Below are 17602 nucleotides of genomic sequence, written 5' to 3' on the forward strand. Positions count from 1 at the left end.
AAAAGGAGATCTATGGTTACAGCATACACTTTCATTTTATAACATCAGCATTGTAAAAACAATACAAGCAATAGTTAGTTTTGATAATGCAGTATAAGATCATTTGAAAAATCTTTCAGAGTTGTGAGTGCTGCCTGTCTGCTGCCTATCTCTTTCAACACATTGATGCATTCCCTGCATGCTTTGCTACTTCTTCTCTGCTGTTTATTTTTTATTTCTAAAGACTACATACCCCATGTACCATTGTACCACATCCCATGTACCATTCGGCCAAAGTTGTGATTCCTGTACTGGCTCCACCTCCTAAAAACTCCTTCTCTCAGCACCTCTGTAGTTCAGAAGATGGGCTCCATGAAATGAATGACACAGCATTGCCCAATCACAGGGCACAGTGACTACATGTCACAGAATTAAAGTAAGGGTCCTTTCACACAGGGCAGATCAGTGCTGATCCGCCCCGTGGATATCCGCTTGCTCAGCGGGGATCGCCGGAGAGCTCTCCGCTGAGCAGGAAGATGACAGGTCCATCTCTGCACACTGCGCAGGGACGGACCTGTCACACCGCCGCTCTCCCCTATGGGAGATCGGGTGACGACGGACCGCAGTGTCCGTCGTCACCCGATCCGATGACGGATGGAAAAATAGCGGGTTGGAGCGGGTTGGATGTCAGCGGACTTGTCACCGCTGACATCTGACGCTCCATAGACCTCTATGGAGCATCCGTTCAATATCTCTCAGTTTAACTTCAATATCTCTCAGATTAATATGAGTACGCTAGAAAAAAAATTGAAATACAATGTAAAAATTAATATATGATTTAAAAACTTGACTATAGATAGTTAAATTATCTTTATATCTCTTGAGCGAAATATGTACTTGAGTTTCTGGATCTTTACACACACTGTGGCCATTATGAGTGGTTCCTTTCCCTGTTGGCTTTATAATGTGTTTTATTTTATGTAGAATGTAACAAGAGACGCTAGAACACTCAACGGTGGGCAGAAATACCCAAACTCGCAGATGGACCTAAATAAAGTCAGATGTTTTAGCAGCTATATCTTACTGTTAGAGTTTTCAAGATACAGTGGTACCTTGGATTACAAGCATAATTCATTCCAGAAGAATGCTTGTAATCCAAAGTACTCGTATATGTGAGTTTTCCCATAGGAGTCACTGGAAACGCAAATAATTTGTTCCACAGTGACTGCTATTGTATGCAGTACTGCATGTGGCCAGAGGTAGAGGGGCGCTGGAGAAACTCAGAAACACTTGAAGACCGATCTGAGCCGCTCGGATGCACTCGGAGAGGCTCAGAGACTCTGAGTGTCACCAGCGCCCCCGCACCTCTGGCCAAATGCAGTACACCCCAGAGGCTTGAATCCTGCTCATCTTTCAAAACAACGCTCATAAACCGAGTCAGGTTTTAAAAAAAATAATAGCTCGTATTGCGAAATGCTTGTAAACCGTGTTACTCACAATCCACGGTACACAGTATGAAGCCACAGTCCATCGCGGGAGGAAGTTCGCGACCTAGGTGGGGCAAATGCAGGGGGGCGATCGACTGACCAGGGGGGTACAGGATACCTGACCGACCGCTGAGGGGGGTACAGATGGATTGCCGCCCCACCTCAAAAACATACCACCAGCCACCACTGCCTATAGGTATTGTAAATATCTCCTAAGCATCCACCGTTTAGGAGATATTTACTGTGTATGCAGCTGATGCCATCATTGGCGCATGTGCTCTGAAGAAACAGCCACCCGTCTCATTTATTTAGAGCCCTGTGCCATGGCCGGTGGCTCCCGTGCACATGGGAGTGACATCACACGGCTCCGGCCAGTCACACAGCCAGAGTCCATGGACCCAAGAGGAAAATTGGGAAGATGGATTCGGCCTCCAGTGGTGACAACGCATCGGTGGGGGGCTTTGTTTGCAGGTACGTTTCACATAATGTGCTAGTATGCAATGCCTGGGGAGCCAAAGTCCTACCCCACCCTTGGTCAAGATTTGGGGCTTCTAGGACCTATGGTTTTGGAGATATGGGGCTCCTTGTGCAGTCTGTCAAAAGCTACATACAGAGCGGCCAGTGTAAATACAAGCTGGCGCACTCTGTTTGCAGCAGACTGAGAGGATGAGCTCACAGTGCCTCTCACTTCTTGTCAGAAGCACTGAGCTCAATGGACAGCTTGAAGCCTTGGACCAATGGTAAAGTACCATTGGCCCCAGCTGTCCAATAAAAATGCTGCAGTGGAGGCTGTCCTCTCACTGCCGGGTCATAGAAGGGGGCATTTGTCTAAAAGACACATGCTCCCTTCCATCGCAGCCCTCTTAATGAGAAGGAAAAAAACATGGGTCTATGGATACAAGATTTCTATGTACACAAAATAACACTGCGCAATTCCAAATATATAGAAAAAGCTGCCAAAACGCTAAAACAAGGATTTTTTAGCCAGAAAAGTGTTAAATATAAATTGTAAGAGCTAAATATATTATAACAAGATAATTAAATCCAAAGTGGTACAAAGAGAAAAGAATACATAAATGAAAAAAGAAGTGTACATATATAAATGTTGTAGGGGGTATAAGAAACCCTATACGGTGTTTCATGTATCCATGAATAATTTGTAGAATATATACATAGATAATAATTATTAAGTAAGGTCCATATCCTAAAACAATAGTGCAAAATTAAAAGTACCCAAAAAGGTATGGTGAAAAAAGGAATCCAAATTGGATGTATCCACAAAATTCACCGCTGTGTGAGTCCCACCACCATAAGAAGCGCAGGCTTACCAGATAAAATTGACCCAATTAGACGTATATCTAAGGGGTCACAAATCGCTTAAGATTCCAAATTCAGGGGCACTGGTTCAGCGTTCTATGGTTGTATGGATCCCAAAAGATGGCTCTTTCTCTCATATTAGACTGTATGTGGTAACAGCATTTGAAGAGACAGCTCCAACATCAACCCAAACATGCAATGGAAGGATAAAGCCAGGATAGCGTAATAACGTTTTTAATTTTTTTTTATAAAAATAAAATAGTAAATTCACATTTCAGTAGTCAATAGGAAACATGTCAGATAAAATAGGCAGTGGTAGAGTCTTCCGACGCGTTCCGTTCTATAGGACATCATCTGGGGTGTACTACTACCACTGCTGTACCGCCTTATATAGGTTACATACCATATTACAGTGAGAATCAATTGGAATCAACCCCTCTGTGTCACATGTGTTCACTTCCGGTTTAGGGGAAAATGGTGGCCGGGCGTGCGTTCCACGCCTCTATTTCATGCAATATTAATGCGTTCCACCTGAAACTCTTCTGTAACCGGACCTTATATCGTAAATCAAAATTAAAAATGGTGTACCTCAAGCCGATGCAAAGGCCTGAAAAGGCGTGACAACGGGGCCTCGCATCCGGAACCCACCGAACGGCGAGAATGTAGACCCAGCTAACAAACCAAGCCTCGAAGTGAACCCGAATGACGATAGTGTAGCCGGAAGTAGACAGACGTCACTTCCGGCATGGCCGAAACTGGAAGTAAACAAACGACACCTCCGGTGCGGCGAAAACGAGGCCTGGATGTCAAACATCGTCAGATCTGTGACAAAAACGAGGCTAGAATGTCCCATCTATATTCATCGCCTTACCATATAATTGGAGAGGATTGGTATATATGGGGATGGACAAACGTCGCTTCCAATGATGTGAACCTAAATATACCATCTCCAAAATAGTAATTGCCCTGTACTCACTAAACTGTGAAACAGAAAATAAATGGTAATTAATCATTTATCCCTTGATATGCCACAAATAGATTTAGACAGACCAAAAAGGAAAATGCCAATAAAAATTCTAAAAGAAAGGTTTCAAATATATATAGCCATAAAAATGATTAATTGGTGCAAGGATGAATGTGGAGAATGACGCGTATCCAATTTATCTTGATGGAATCTATAAATTGTCCACAAAAAAGGTATGACACACTGAAGTGACACAGAAGGATGAATCCCACAAAAAAAAATATGCCCACTATTCACAAAAATATATTTCAAGAATCATCAATAAAAGCATTAATATCCCACTCCACGTTCATACCAAACGGGGAGTGGGATTGGAGCTCATAGATCCAGTAAGTCTCTAACCTCGAGACACCTCTTGTCAAGGCCCCCCCCTCTCCATGATGGAATATATCTATCAATCACAATGAACTGTGAACCTTCTGGATCACTATTGTGGAACTCCCTGTAATGCCTTGGGACCGTGTGTTTAGACTCTTTGCTCTTAATCAGAGAGATATGCTCACTTACTCTAATAGAGAAGGTTCTTGTAGTGTGGCCAACATATTGTTTCCCACATGGACAGATGATTAAGTAAACTATATATCTGGTCTTACATGTACAAAAAGACTTTATGGAATATCTCTTGTTAGTCACTGTTGATGTAAACTCTAAAGTCTTTTGTTTCCCTAGTGTATTATGTTGACATACAATGCATCTCTTACAGGGAAAATACCCGACAAGGTTATGAAAAAAAGTAGGATGAACAGGTGGGTTAATAATGTTTGGTGCTATTTTACTTTGCAACGATGGAGCACCCCTAAAAAGAACTCTAGCCCTTTCGGGGAGTTTAGGGCCCAAAATGGGATCATTTTTAAGAATGTCCCAATGTTTATTAAAAATAGTTTTTATTTGTCTATGTTGAATATTAAATGTAGTAAACAAAGACCATTTAAACTCATCGCCTGTAGCACGGGGAGTCTTTACCTGTAATAGGGTTTCCCTATTAATTTGGGCAACTTCTTGTAATTGTTCTTCTAAAACTGATGCTTGATAGCCTTTATCTATGAACTGTTGTTTTAGAATATTGGCCTGAGTGTTAAAGATATTTATATCAGTACAATTACAATGAAGTCTGATGAATTGACTACGTGGAACCGAGGTGAGCCAAGTTTTATGATGACAGCTATCCATAGAGATATAGCTATTTTGATTTGTGGATTCAAAGTGTGTCTTAAAACTAAATCCTCCAGGTATAATTCCTATTTCTAGATCCAAAAAATGAATTTTTTCAGCACTCATCTGGTAGGTCATTACAGGGAGTTCCACAATAGTGATCCAGAAGGTTCACAGTTCATTGTGATTGACAGATATATTCCATCATGGAGAGGGGGGGCCTTGACAAGTGGTGTCTCAAGGATAGAGACTTACTGGATCTATGAGCTCCATTCCCACTCCCCGTTCGGTATGAACGTGGAGTGGGATATTAATGCTTTTATTGATGATTCGTGAAATATATTTTTGTGAATAGTGGGCATATTTTTTTTTTGTGGGATTCATCCTTCTGTGTCACTTCAGTGTGTCATACCTTTTTTGTGGACAATTTATAGATTCCATCAAGATAAATTGGGTACGCGTCATTTTTCACATTCATCCTTGCACCAATTAATCATTTTTTGGCTATATATATTTGAAAGGGAATGGAAAGGGAAAGAGAGGTAAAACCTTTCTTTTAGAATTTTTATTGGCATTTTCCTTTTTGGTCTGTCTAAATCTATTTGTGGCATATCAAGGGATAAATTATTAATTACCATTTATTTTCTGTTTCACAGTTTAGTGAGTACAGGGTAATTACTATTTTAGAGATGGTATATTTAGGTTCACATCATTGGAAGCTACGTTTGTCCATCCCCATATATACCAATCCTCTCCAATTATATGGTAAGGCGATGAATATAGATGGGACATTCTAGCCTCTTTTTCTTCACAGATCTGACGATGTTTGACATCCAGGCCTCGTTTTCGCCGCACCGGAGGTGACGTTTGTTTACTTCCGGTTTCGGTCGTACCGGAAGTGACGTCTGTCTACTTCCGGCTACACTATCGTCATTCGGGTTCACTTCGAGGCTTGGTTTGTTAGCTGGGTCTACATCCTCGCCGTTCGGTAGGTTCCGGATGCGAGGCCCCGTTGTCACATTTCAGGCCTTTGCATCGGCTTGAGGTACACCATTTTTAGTTTTGATTTACGATATAAGGTCCGGTTACAAAAGAGATTCAGGTGGAAAGCATTAATATTGCATGAAATAGAGGCGTGGCCCATTTTTCCCTAAACCAGAAGTGAACACCTGTGACACAGAGGGGTTGATTCCAATTGATTCTCACTGTAATATGGTATATAACCTATATAAGGCGGTACAGCAGTGGTAGTAGTACACCCCAGATGATGTCTCATAGGACGAAACGCGTCTGTAGGACTTTTATCTGACATGTTTCCTATTGACTACTGAAATGTGAGTTTACTATTTTATTTTTATAAAAAAAATTGAAAAACGTTATTACGCTATCCTGGCTTTATCCTTCCATTGCATGTTTGGGTTGATGTTGGAGCTGTCTCTTCAAATGCTGTTACCACATACAGTCTAATATGAGAGAAAGAGCCATCTTTTGGGATCCATACAACCATAGAACGCTGAACCAGTGCCCCTGAATTTGGAATCTTAAGCGATTTGTGACCCCTTAGATATACGTCTAATTGGGTCATTTTTATCTGGTAAGCCTGCGCTTCTTATGGTGGTGGGACTCACACAGCGATGGATACAAGATTTACCCATAATCCTATGTTTTTCTCACACAGTAAGGAGGGAGTATGAGAATCTTCTGCTGCTGAAAAGCTACTGTTTTAATCAAGCTAAATAGTATATTATTAGTTTATATGTTATAACATAATCATTTATTATTTATCTATTTACTGTGAAATTACTGGTTTGAAGTAATAACTTCAGTAATTTGTCCGTTATGCCAACCTATTTTTTTGTATATTATGAAAGATGATTTTATGCCAAGTAAATAGATACCTAACATGTCACACTTTAAAATTCCGCACACTTATGAATTGGCGCCAAGCTTCTGCACTTAAAAAAAATCTCCATATGCGATGCTTTAATTTATTTACATGTTTAGAGTTGAAGAGGAGGTCTGGTGCTAGAACTATTGCTCTCACTCTAACATTCGTGGTGTATGTAACCTGTGTGTATCTGGCCCTGATATTAGCCAGTGCCTCACTAGCCACTGACCTCCTGCCATGTACAGCTTAGGCCTCATGCACACTGGGCATTTGCCCAGCTCTTTTGAATGCCTTTCCAACCAGCAGGAGAAAAGCACTGGAAAAAACACTCCTAAAGATGTGTTTTTTTTAACACCTTTAGAGACATCAAGTGTTTGGGTGTTCATTCATTCCATGGGCCAGAATATTGATTTATTCTGGCCACTGAAATGAATGAACACTCAAGCACTAAACGCACCCAGTGTTTAGGTGCGTTAAGACACAGTTAGGCACGTTAGACTTTTTTTGCCAAAACATTCCTCTCCTGAATACAAAAGTGATGTTTTTTTTTCTGCCTCTAAACGCTCTGGCCTCTAAATGCTTGCAAATGCCTATGTGTGCATGGGCACACAGAAAAACATTGAGGGTGATTAGAAACAGAAAATAAAAATGTCAAATGCCCTTAAAAGCTGTGTTTTGGACACCCAGTGTGAATGAGCCACACAAACATGTTATTTAAAGTGGAAGTAAACTCCTAACTTTTTTTGCCAAGCAAGCTGCCATCTTGGCCTCTGTTTAATCTTCAACTGCCATGATGCTGCACATGCGATCAGGTTTTTTTTAGACAAATTAACCTTTTGCTCACCACCAACCCTAATTAATAACCTCCTTATACAGGACTCCCACCCAACACAAAACTATTTCCTCACTGTTCACTGTACACCATCCTCCTTAACCAGACCCACCCTTCCCTACCTCATTATACAGATCAATGGTTAAAGCAATTTGGGATTCCCTGTTCCCCTGCTGATTGGGAAAAGCCTTTATTTTAACACACCGACTACTCCTGGTAACCAAGGCTCAGGAAACAAATTTTAAAATCCTTACCCACTGGTAACATGGTCCTACATTTATTTAAATTATACAGAACTCTCAGGAATTCCTAGACAAACCATTTTCTTCTTAAGTCTACACTCCCCCAGAGTGGCCATGGCTGTGGCGTTGTAAGGATCCTTTTACCCCTCTCCACCCTCTTTTTCTGTGCTTCTCTCTCCCTCATCCTACATTATCTCCCTACTAAAATCACCTTCCCCTGCCCAGCATACACCCCCCCCCCCCCTTCCACACCATTTCATACCTTCTCTCCGCCATGAACCAACCCATACTTAGGGACTGTAGGTGAGATAAGTTCTAGAACATGGCCAAAAAATCCTTAAACTAATGATATCTCTTAAAATAATCTTGATAACCCTCCCATTTGATTTTGAAGAATATTTTTTTCTGGTATTTATGATGTACCCAGTGAAAAAACAGACTCTCTGATACTATGACATATGCAAATTGATCTTGTTGGGACCCAATAACGTATGCCATACATTCTTGACTGCAGCATTTGTTCTGTCTTTGAGGTAATATTTCTATCCCCTTACCTCTCTACTTTCTTCATTCTGTATCCCCATCTTCTTATATGAAAAATCTTCAATAAACTCAGATTAAACTAATATCAAACTAACCTTGTGTGAGGTCAGCCAACCTATGCCCTTTGATTTTCCCTCTGCAGCTATTCCCAACAGTGTGGTAGATCCAGATAACAAATGTGCTAAATATGACAACTATGGCAAAGGGCAAAATAAGGGGTGCTTTGGTGCACACCACTATTTCACATATGTATGCAGTAATGTATTGCACACAAAGGGCAGGCTGGGTACCTGCAACTGTGGTGAAGCAAGGGAAACAAATAAAGGCACATTAGCCATCCACTAAAAAGACTGCTATGCGCCCCTTGGCAATTGAATTTGGGGGAGGAAACCATACCTTTTTTTACTTTTTGAGTGGAGTCCCTCTTAAAACCCATATCAGACCTGAAGTGTCTGGATTAAATATAAAGGGGTAACCAACACACTTTTTTTCCCTAACGACTATGAGTCTGAGGTGTCACATTTAGCAGAGGTAGTAATACCATGGCTAAATGTTATCACTTCCTGCAGCTGCCAAGAGGTTAGAATAAGATGAACATCTGAACAAGCAAACCAGCAGCTCTTCCCTACCTGGTATAAATAAAAACACAATTATTCACGCAGTAGGTCTTGTCTTAAGTTTTTATTTTATTTTTTATTTATTTTTTTAATTGTTATTGCTTCCATCTTTATATTTTATTTTTTATTGAGTAGAATTTGAGGCATAAATCTCACTTCTCACTTTCACTACACATTGTGGCTGTGCATTACACATAACATTCAGAAAAAAGAAGTACGGTTGTAAATAAACTTGCTATTCTTTGAGAACTTTATAGCCACAGTATGTTAAGGCAGGCTGGATCACTCGTTGTTAATTACATTTACAGTAGCTTGATAAATCCTCAGCGGCACAGGTTCACATTTCCTGTGATCTCCTCCACTTGGGCAATATATAAGCAATTAAAAACTCTACATAATGTGATACCATTAAATCCATTCAATCTATTATGTAAAGAAGCAAACTGGACTCACATTTGGAGGTGCTCAGAACTGCACAAATTATAACATAAAAAATGTCGGCATGCTCTGCTGTTGTGAACACAGGGATATTATCCATGATTATGAGTTTTCTATATTTCTATATTATCCATGAGCACAGGTGAGGGGCACAGCAATGTTTCTGGAATGATTTTACACAAAAGAGCTTCTGAAGATAAATGGGCACAAAGAAGATATATTACAATACACTTTTTGAAGAGTTTTCACTAGTTACAGCTCATGTTTTATTTGGACTTTATTTTTGTACATTTCTTAATTTTTTTCTTAATGTTATGGTCATGGGTATGTTATTTGCGAGAGTGTGGGGAGGATCTAGTAAATGTGCTTAAAGCAAAGCTCAAACACACGTGTGTGTGTAATATATATATATATATATATATATATATATATATATATATATATATATATATATATATATATATATACACTATATATATATATATATATATATATATATATAGATATATATATATGCACTATATTACCAAAAGTATCGGGATGCCTGCCTTTACACACACATGAACTTTAATGGCATCCCAGTCTTAGTCCGTAGGGTTCAATATTGAGTTGGCCCACCCTTTGCAGCTATAACAGCTTCAACTCCTCTGGGAAGGCTGTCCACAAGGTTTAAAAGTGTGTCTATGGGAATGTTTGACGCATTTGTGAGGTCAGATGTTGGACGAGAAAGCCTGGCTCGCAGTCTCCACTCTAATGTGAAGGCCAGCCAAGTTCCTCCACCCCAAACTCGCTCATCCATGTCTTTAACCACTACAATACAGGGCACTTTCACCCCCTTCCTTCCCAGCCCAATTTACAGCTTTCATCGCTCTAGCGCTTTCAGTGACAATTGCGCGGCCATGCTACACTGTACCCAAATTAAATTTTTATCATTTTGTTCGCACAAATAGAGATTTATTTTGGTGGTATTTATTCACGACTCCGGTTTTTATTTTTTGCGATATAAGCGCAAAAAAGCGGAAATTTGGAAAAAAAACAATATTTTCTTTTTTCTATTTTAAAAGAAATCCAATAAAATCAAATTTTGTCATAAATTTAAGCCAAAATGTATTCTGCTACATGTTTTTGGTAAAAAAAATTCCGTTAAGTGTATAATAATTGGTTTGTGTGATCACGGACATATGTACGCAAATGATCATGTACATATGTGTGCAGGTGATCACGTACATATAAGTGCACATAATCATTGGGACAAGTGATTTTAGTGGGACATATGTGGGGGACATGTTTTTATTATTAGGGACATGTGTTTTTATTTTTTGGGGACATGTGTGTTATGGGGACATATGTGGGGACTGTGTTTACACTGTGTGGTGTGTTGTGTGTTTACACTAGACTGAAGATCAGTGAGTAAAAAGCTGTAAAAAACAGCTCATACTCACTGATCATCAGCCGGCTGCAGCAATCTGCTCTCCTCTCCTCAGCGATGACTTCTGTGTGAGGAGAGGAGGAGCCGATTGCCTAGCAACCGGCTGTTTGTTTACATCACATGACGGCCGTGATTGGACACGGCCGTCATGTGATCAGGAGGGCCAATCACAGAGCCCTCCTGCCGATCTGAGATGCGCCGTGTCCCGGTGACACGGGCGCATCGGGATCGCGCCGCTGCGCGGGCACGTGCGCGCGCGATCCCGCTCCTCCTGATGGACGTTCCTGAACGTCCTATCAGGAGTAGACGGCTCCCACCCGGCCGTATATGTGCATTGGCCGGGTGGGAAGTGGTTAAGGACCTTGCTTTGTGCACTGGTCCAAATCATTTGGTGAAGGGGGGATTATGGTGTGGGGCTGTTTTTCAATGGTTGGGCTTGGCCCTTTAGTTTCAGTGAAGGGAACTCTTAAGGCATCAGCATACCAAGACATCATCTGTTCCAACAGTGCACAAAGCAAGGTCCATCAAGACATGGACTTAGCAGGGGTGGTGGAAAACTAACTTCAATTGCAAAAATTCACATTATAATAGTAACTAAAACATAGAATTACATGAAACATTCTAAAAAATTTAAATTCCAAAGTGCTATAATGGTGTAAACCTCCCAACTAAGCATTTAGTGGCACTGATTGGCAGCACTGATGGGCACTAATTGGCAGCACTGATGGGCACCAATAGGCAGCACTGATGGGCAGCACTGATAGGTGGCACTGATGAGCATTGATAGGCAGCCCTGATAGGCAGTACCGATGGACACTGATTGTCACTGATTGATGGCACCGATAGGCAGCACTGATGGCACTGATAGGTGGCATTGATTGGCAGCACAGATGGGCACTGACAGGTGACACTGAAATGTAGGATTGGCTGGCAATGATTGGCACTGATAGGTGGCACTGATTGGCAGCACTGATTGGCACTGACAGGTGGCACAGATTGGCACTGATAGAGGAAAGGGATTTCACATTGAGCAGTCAGCCACTCTTGTAAGAGCCACTCAGTGCCTGAAACTGTCATGTAAGGTAACTGCTTGCAAAGACCAGCTGACTAAACTTGGCACTGATTTTGGGGGTGGGCCAGACCATTCAATCCTGCCCACTATCAAACACCAGCCAATGATTGGGCTGCTTAAGAAAGGGGGTGAAGCCACATTCACGGAGGGGCCTGCCCAGTCCCTATGCCATTGGCTGGTGTTTGAAAGCTGTTCTGTCCCACCCACCCCCGACATCACCACCAAGTTTTGACAGCTGTTCTCTGCAAGCAGTTACATTACATGACAGTTTCAGGCACTGAGCTGCTCTTACAAGCCTCGCTGACTGCTCACTGTGAAACTGTTCCACAGGCAGAGCGCTATACACTCTCTTGCAGCATTTCACAGCAGATCTCGGGAGACAGCTGGCATGCAGCTACACTAACATGCAGGGGGGGTGATTAGGGTGTGCCCAGGCACACCCGGCACACCCCATGTGCACGCCTACAGGTGATGATAGGGAACTCCCCCCCCCCCCTCTTGCTGCCCTCTGGTGCTTCTCCGGGCTCTCCCATGCCATTGTGGACCCAGAGAAAGAATCTGCTGCTGCCAAATTAAGAGCAACTTTATGACGTCACGTCTGGGCCGCGGATGTCAACAAAGTGACAATCTCGGCTGGAAAGCATCAGATCTGTCTTTTTTAAATTTTTATTTAAAAAATAATAATTTAGTAAAATAAACAATATTTTTTTTTAAAGTGCACAGAAGTGAACACATATGTCCCACCCGCATATGTAAACGCCGTTCAAACCACACATGTGAGGTATTGCCTCATGTGTTAGAAAGAAAGCAACAATTCTAGCACTAGACCTTCTCTGTAACTCTAAACATGTAACCTGTAAAAAAGTTTAAAGTGTAGCCTTTGGAGGTTTTTAATTACCAGAGTTTGGCACCATTCCATGAGTGTGCACAATTTTAAAGTGTGACATGTTGGGTATCCATTTACTTAGCGTAACATCATCTTTCACATTATACAAAACAATTGGACTAACTTTACTGTTTTGTTATTTTTGAATTCATAAAACAGTTTTTTTCCCAAGAAAGTGCAATTTGAAACATTGCTGCGCAAATACAGCGAGACATAAAAACAACTGCCATTTTATTCTCTAGGGTGTCTTCTAAAAAAAAACACGTATAATGTTTGGGGTTCTGAGTAATTTTCTAGCAAAACAATGATGATTTTTACATGTAGGAGAGAGAGTGCCAGAATAGGGTCGGTATGGAAGTGGTTAAAGAGGCGTTTTGCCTGGGGAAAAAGAAATTAAAAGTCAGCATCTACAAATACTGTAGCAGCTGACTTTTAATAAATGGACAATTACCTGTCCAGGGAGGCAGCTATGTTGGCACCCCAGTCGATTTTTGGATAGACTGTCGGGTGCTGCCGCTGCCATATCCACTAAGAGAAACCGGCAGTGAAGCCTTTCAGCTTCACAGCCAGTTCCCTACTGTGCATTTGCCAAGTGCACTGCCCTTTCTAACTGGCCTGGTGGGCGGAGGAAGGAGGAGCTGAACTTCCGAGGGACGTCGCTGTGGTGCCGTCTCCCGGAAGTGGGGACAGGGACCTGTTGAAAACAGTTTCCCCTTTTCCCCCCTGAAAGGTGCCAAATGTGACACCGGGGGGGGAACAAATAAGCAGAGGTTCCACTTTTGGGTGGAACTCCGCTTTAAAGTTTTCTTTGATGTCTTTTCACAGTGGTTTTTCACTCCTACAATGCATTTATTAGTAATCTGACTGTTCTACAGTGGGGGGGGGGGGGGGGGGGGGGCATACGCAAGGGAGGCATATCTCTAGCTGACATAAAACTGCACTATGTTGCAACTAACTTTACAGAAATTATAGACTGGTGCAGACACATGAACAATCGACTGTGAATCAACATAAAACAAACTTTCATGACTCAACTTACAAGCCGACCTATAAGCACTATATAATTGGGCAATTATGTATCAAATGATGTTAAAGGCACATAAAGAGTCCCAAGGCACACAAAATTGAAGCCAAGATATATTGTATATCCTTCCGTGTAAAGTCTAAAGCCCTGCAGCAATAGATCTAATCAAAGACTTTATACTCTTAAAAAAAAAAACTTTTACCTTTATGTTTCTTCAATCTTCTCATTCTTACAAAATGTTGACTTAGATGAATACAAGGTATCTGTTACCTACGTGAAGCTCTGGTCGCCTCGTGTAAAATGGACAGGATGTGTATTTGGGTAACCAGTGAGCAAAAGTAAAAAGAACCACCTTATTCATTAACCTATGATATGAAACTGAAGTCTTCCTCCACTCTTCTATGCATCTTAGTTTCAGCTTGATGGAAACTAACACAAACACAAAAACAACATTCACCTAGATGCTGCATCACATGGCTAAATGGAAAATAAAACCAGCACAACAGTTACATTTGTACTTTTTCATATGAGTCTGGTGTAGTTAAAGGAAAACTGTATAAAGATAGCTAAGTAGCCCAGCTCGTCGACATTTTCTTCTAAAAATACTAGATGCTTGGCTGTTATGACCATCCAAACATCTAACACTGACTCAGAACAAGTATGGAGATCACATTTTTCACCTTCACTTAACAAAACCCTGCAGAATACTTACAGTTTAGTGACTCAAAGTTGTGGGCAGGGCTTAAAGCGGTTGTATAGTCAAAATTGTCACTTTACATTTACAGTGCCTTGCGAAAGTATTTGGCCCCCTTGAACTTTTCAACCTTTTGCCACATTTCAGGCTTCAAACATAAAGATATAAAATTTTAATTTTTTGTGAAGAATCACCAACAAGAGGGACACAATTGTGAAGTGGAACGAAATCTATTGGATAATTTAAACTTTTTTAGCAAATAAAAAACTGAAAAGTGGTGCGTGCAAAATTATTCAGCCCCTTTACTTTCAGTGCAGCAAACTCACTCCAGAAGTTCAGCGAGGATCTCTGAATGATCCAATGTTGTCCTAAATGACTGATGGTGATAAATAGAATCCCCCTGTGTGTAATCAAGTCTCTGTATAAATGCACCTGCTCTGTGATAGTCTCAGGGTTCTGTTGAAAGCGCAGAGAGCATCATGAAGACCAAGGAACACACCAGGGAGGTCCGTAATACTGTTGTAGAGAAGTTTAAAGCTGGATTTGGATACAAAAAGATTTCCCAAGCTTTAAACATCCCAAGGAGCACTGTGTTTCATTTTGAAATGGAAGGAATATCAGACCATTGCAAATCTACCAAGACCTGGCCGTACCTCTAAACTTTCATCTCAGATAAGGAGAAGACTAATCAGAGATGCAGCCAAGAGGCCCATGATTACTCTGGATGAACTGCAGAGAACTACAGCTGAGGTGGGAGAGTCTGTCCATAGGACAACAATCAGTCGTACACTGCACAAATCTGGCCTTTATGGAAGAGTGGCAAGAAGAAAGCCATTTCTCAAAGATATCCATAAAAAGTCTCGTCTAAAGTTTGCCACAAGCCACCTGGGAGACACAACAAACATGTGGAAGAAGGTGCTCTGGTCAGATGAAACCAAAATCGAACTTTTTGCCCACAATGCAAAACGATATGTTTGGCGTAAAAGCAACACAGCTCATCACCCTCAACACACCATCCCCACTGTCAAACATGGTGGTGGCAGCATCATGGTTTGGGCCTGCTTTTCTTCAGCAGGGACAGGGAAGATGGTTAAAATTGGGGGGAAGATGGATGCAGCCAAATACAGGACCATTCTGGATGAAAACCTGTTGGAGTCTGCAAAAGACCTGAAACTGGGACGGAGATTTATCTTCCAACAAGACAATGATCCCAAACATACAGCAAAATCTACAAAGGAATGGTTCACAAATAAACGTATCCAGGTGTTAGAATGGCCAAGTCAAAGTCCAGACCTGAATCCAATCGAGAATCTGTGGAAAGAGCTGAAAACTGCTGTTCACAAACGCTCTCCATCCAACCTCACTGAGCTCGAGCTGTTTTGCAAGGAAGAATGGGCAAGAATTTCAGTCTGATAGAGACATACCCCAAGCGACTTGCAGCTGTAATTGCAGCAAAAGGTGGCTCTACAAAGTATTAACACAAGGGGGCCGAATAATTTTGCACGCCCCACTTTTCATTTTTTTATTAGTTAAAAAAGTTTCAAAAATCCAATAGATTTCGTTCCACTTCACAATTGTGTCCCACTTGTTGGTGATTCTTCACAAAAAATAAAAATGTTATATCTTTATGTTTGAAGCCTGAAATGTGGCAAAAGGTTGAAAAGTTCAAGGGCGCCGAATACTTTCGCAAGGCACTGTATTTGTCCATATCAATATTTTAAAGTGATTGCTAGTAGCCGCTCCTTTCATTCCGGCAAGCAGAGCCTTTGCCGAAAAATTATTTGTTTATGTTGGGGCTGCGTCATTTCCTCATGTAGACGTCAGCCCCACGACATCCCGCGATGCCTCGTCAAGATCCTAAGAGCATCATGGTTAACATGTGACTTGCAAGTCACAGAAAGATGGTGCGAGATACAAAGAAGGCGTACACATGATCGGAATTCTCCTCGGAAAAAGCTCTGATGGTTTTCCCAACGGAATTCGGCTCAAGCTGTCTTGCCTACACACGGTCACATGAAATTCCGATCATTATAACGCGGTGACGTACAACACATACAACGTGACTAGAAAAAGGAAGTTCAATAGCCAGTAGAAAATAGCTTCTGTCTCGTAGTTGAATCTGAGCATGCTTGATTTTTGGCATGTCGGAATTGCATACACACGATCGGAATTACCGATAGAAAGTTTTTCCATCGGGAAAATTGAGAACATACTATCAACTTTTGGCTGGCGGAAATTCGGACAGCTAAATTCCGATGGAGCATACACACGGTCGCATTTTCCGATGAAAAGCTCTCATCGGTCTTTTTCTGGCCGGAATTCCGATCGTGTGTACGCGGCATTACAAAGAGGCTTGAATATTTTGATCCTTGTGCGCACGTGCGGGATTATGGAGACAAGGATGAACTGTGGGTGGAAATAGAAATAGATTCAAACACAGAAGACCACGGTTGAGGTGGTGTGAGCTTATATGCTGAAAAACGTTTTAAAAGATCAAGATTATGTACAGTAAGAAAAATAATTTAGATACATATATATTGATCAATCGATTAATAAATACCTTGTCTTTTTGAATATGGTAATTATAATATTAGTATCAGAGGGTTTACTACCGCTTTAAGGCGATCTAGCGGGGAGACTGTGGAACTGCATTCACTAATGCCTAACTTAGGCTGGGAGCTGAGGTCGTGAGAAAATCAACATTAAGGTGTACTTCAAACTTGGAAGTGGGCAGCACATGAATGAATGAATGAATGAATGAATGAAATAATTGTATAGCGCACGATGCGAACTGAATCGCCTCTAGGCGCTGTGGCGAGCTTTGATCATCTGCTAAAAGAGGAAGGTCTTGAGTTTTTTCCTAAAAGCCAGGTGATTTTCTTCCAGGCGGATGTTGATTGGTAGAGCATTCCATAGCCGAGGCCCTTGGACAGCACAGTTAACTACTTGCAATTCCTGACTGAACTTCTATACACTGT

General features: G+C 41.4%; 1 protein-coding gene across 1 annotated transcript in view; it reads right to left on the reverse strand.

Annotated features, from left to right (window-relative positions):
* LOC143930805 (C-type lectin domain family 2 member B-like) overlaps positions 1-14342 on the reverse strand; it is a 36183-nt gene extending 21841 nt beyond the window's left edge. Inside the window, exon 1 of the mRNA XM_077455412.1 lies at positions 14133-14342. Within this exon, the coding sequence (XP_077311538.1) occupies positions 14133-14157 (25 nt within the window). The 5' untranslated portion in view covers positions 14158-14342. The remainder of the gene's footprint in view (positions 1-14132) is intronic.
* Positions 14343-17602: the final 3260 nt, after the last annotated feature.

The sequence above is a fragment of the Lithobates pipiens genome, unplaced genomic scaffold (assembly GCF_037356315.1).
Source record: "Lithobates pipiens isolate NorthernLeopardFrog02 unplaced genomic scaffold, aLitPip1_a1.2 Scaffold_25, whole genome shotgun sequence".
Lineage (NCBI taxonomy): Eukaryota > Metazoa > Chordata > Amphibia > Anura > Ranidae > Lithobates > Lithobates pipiens.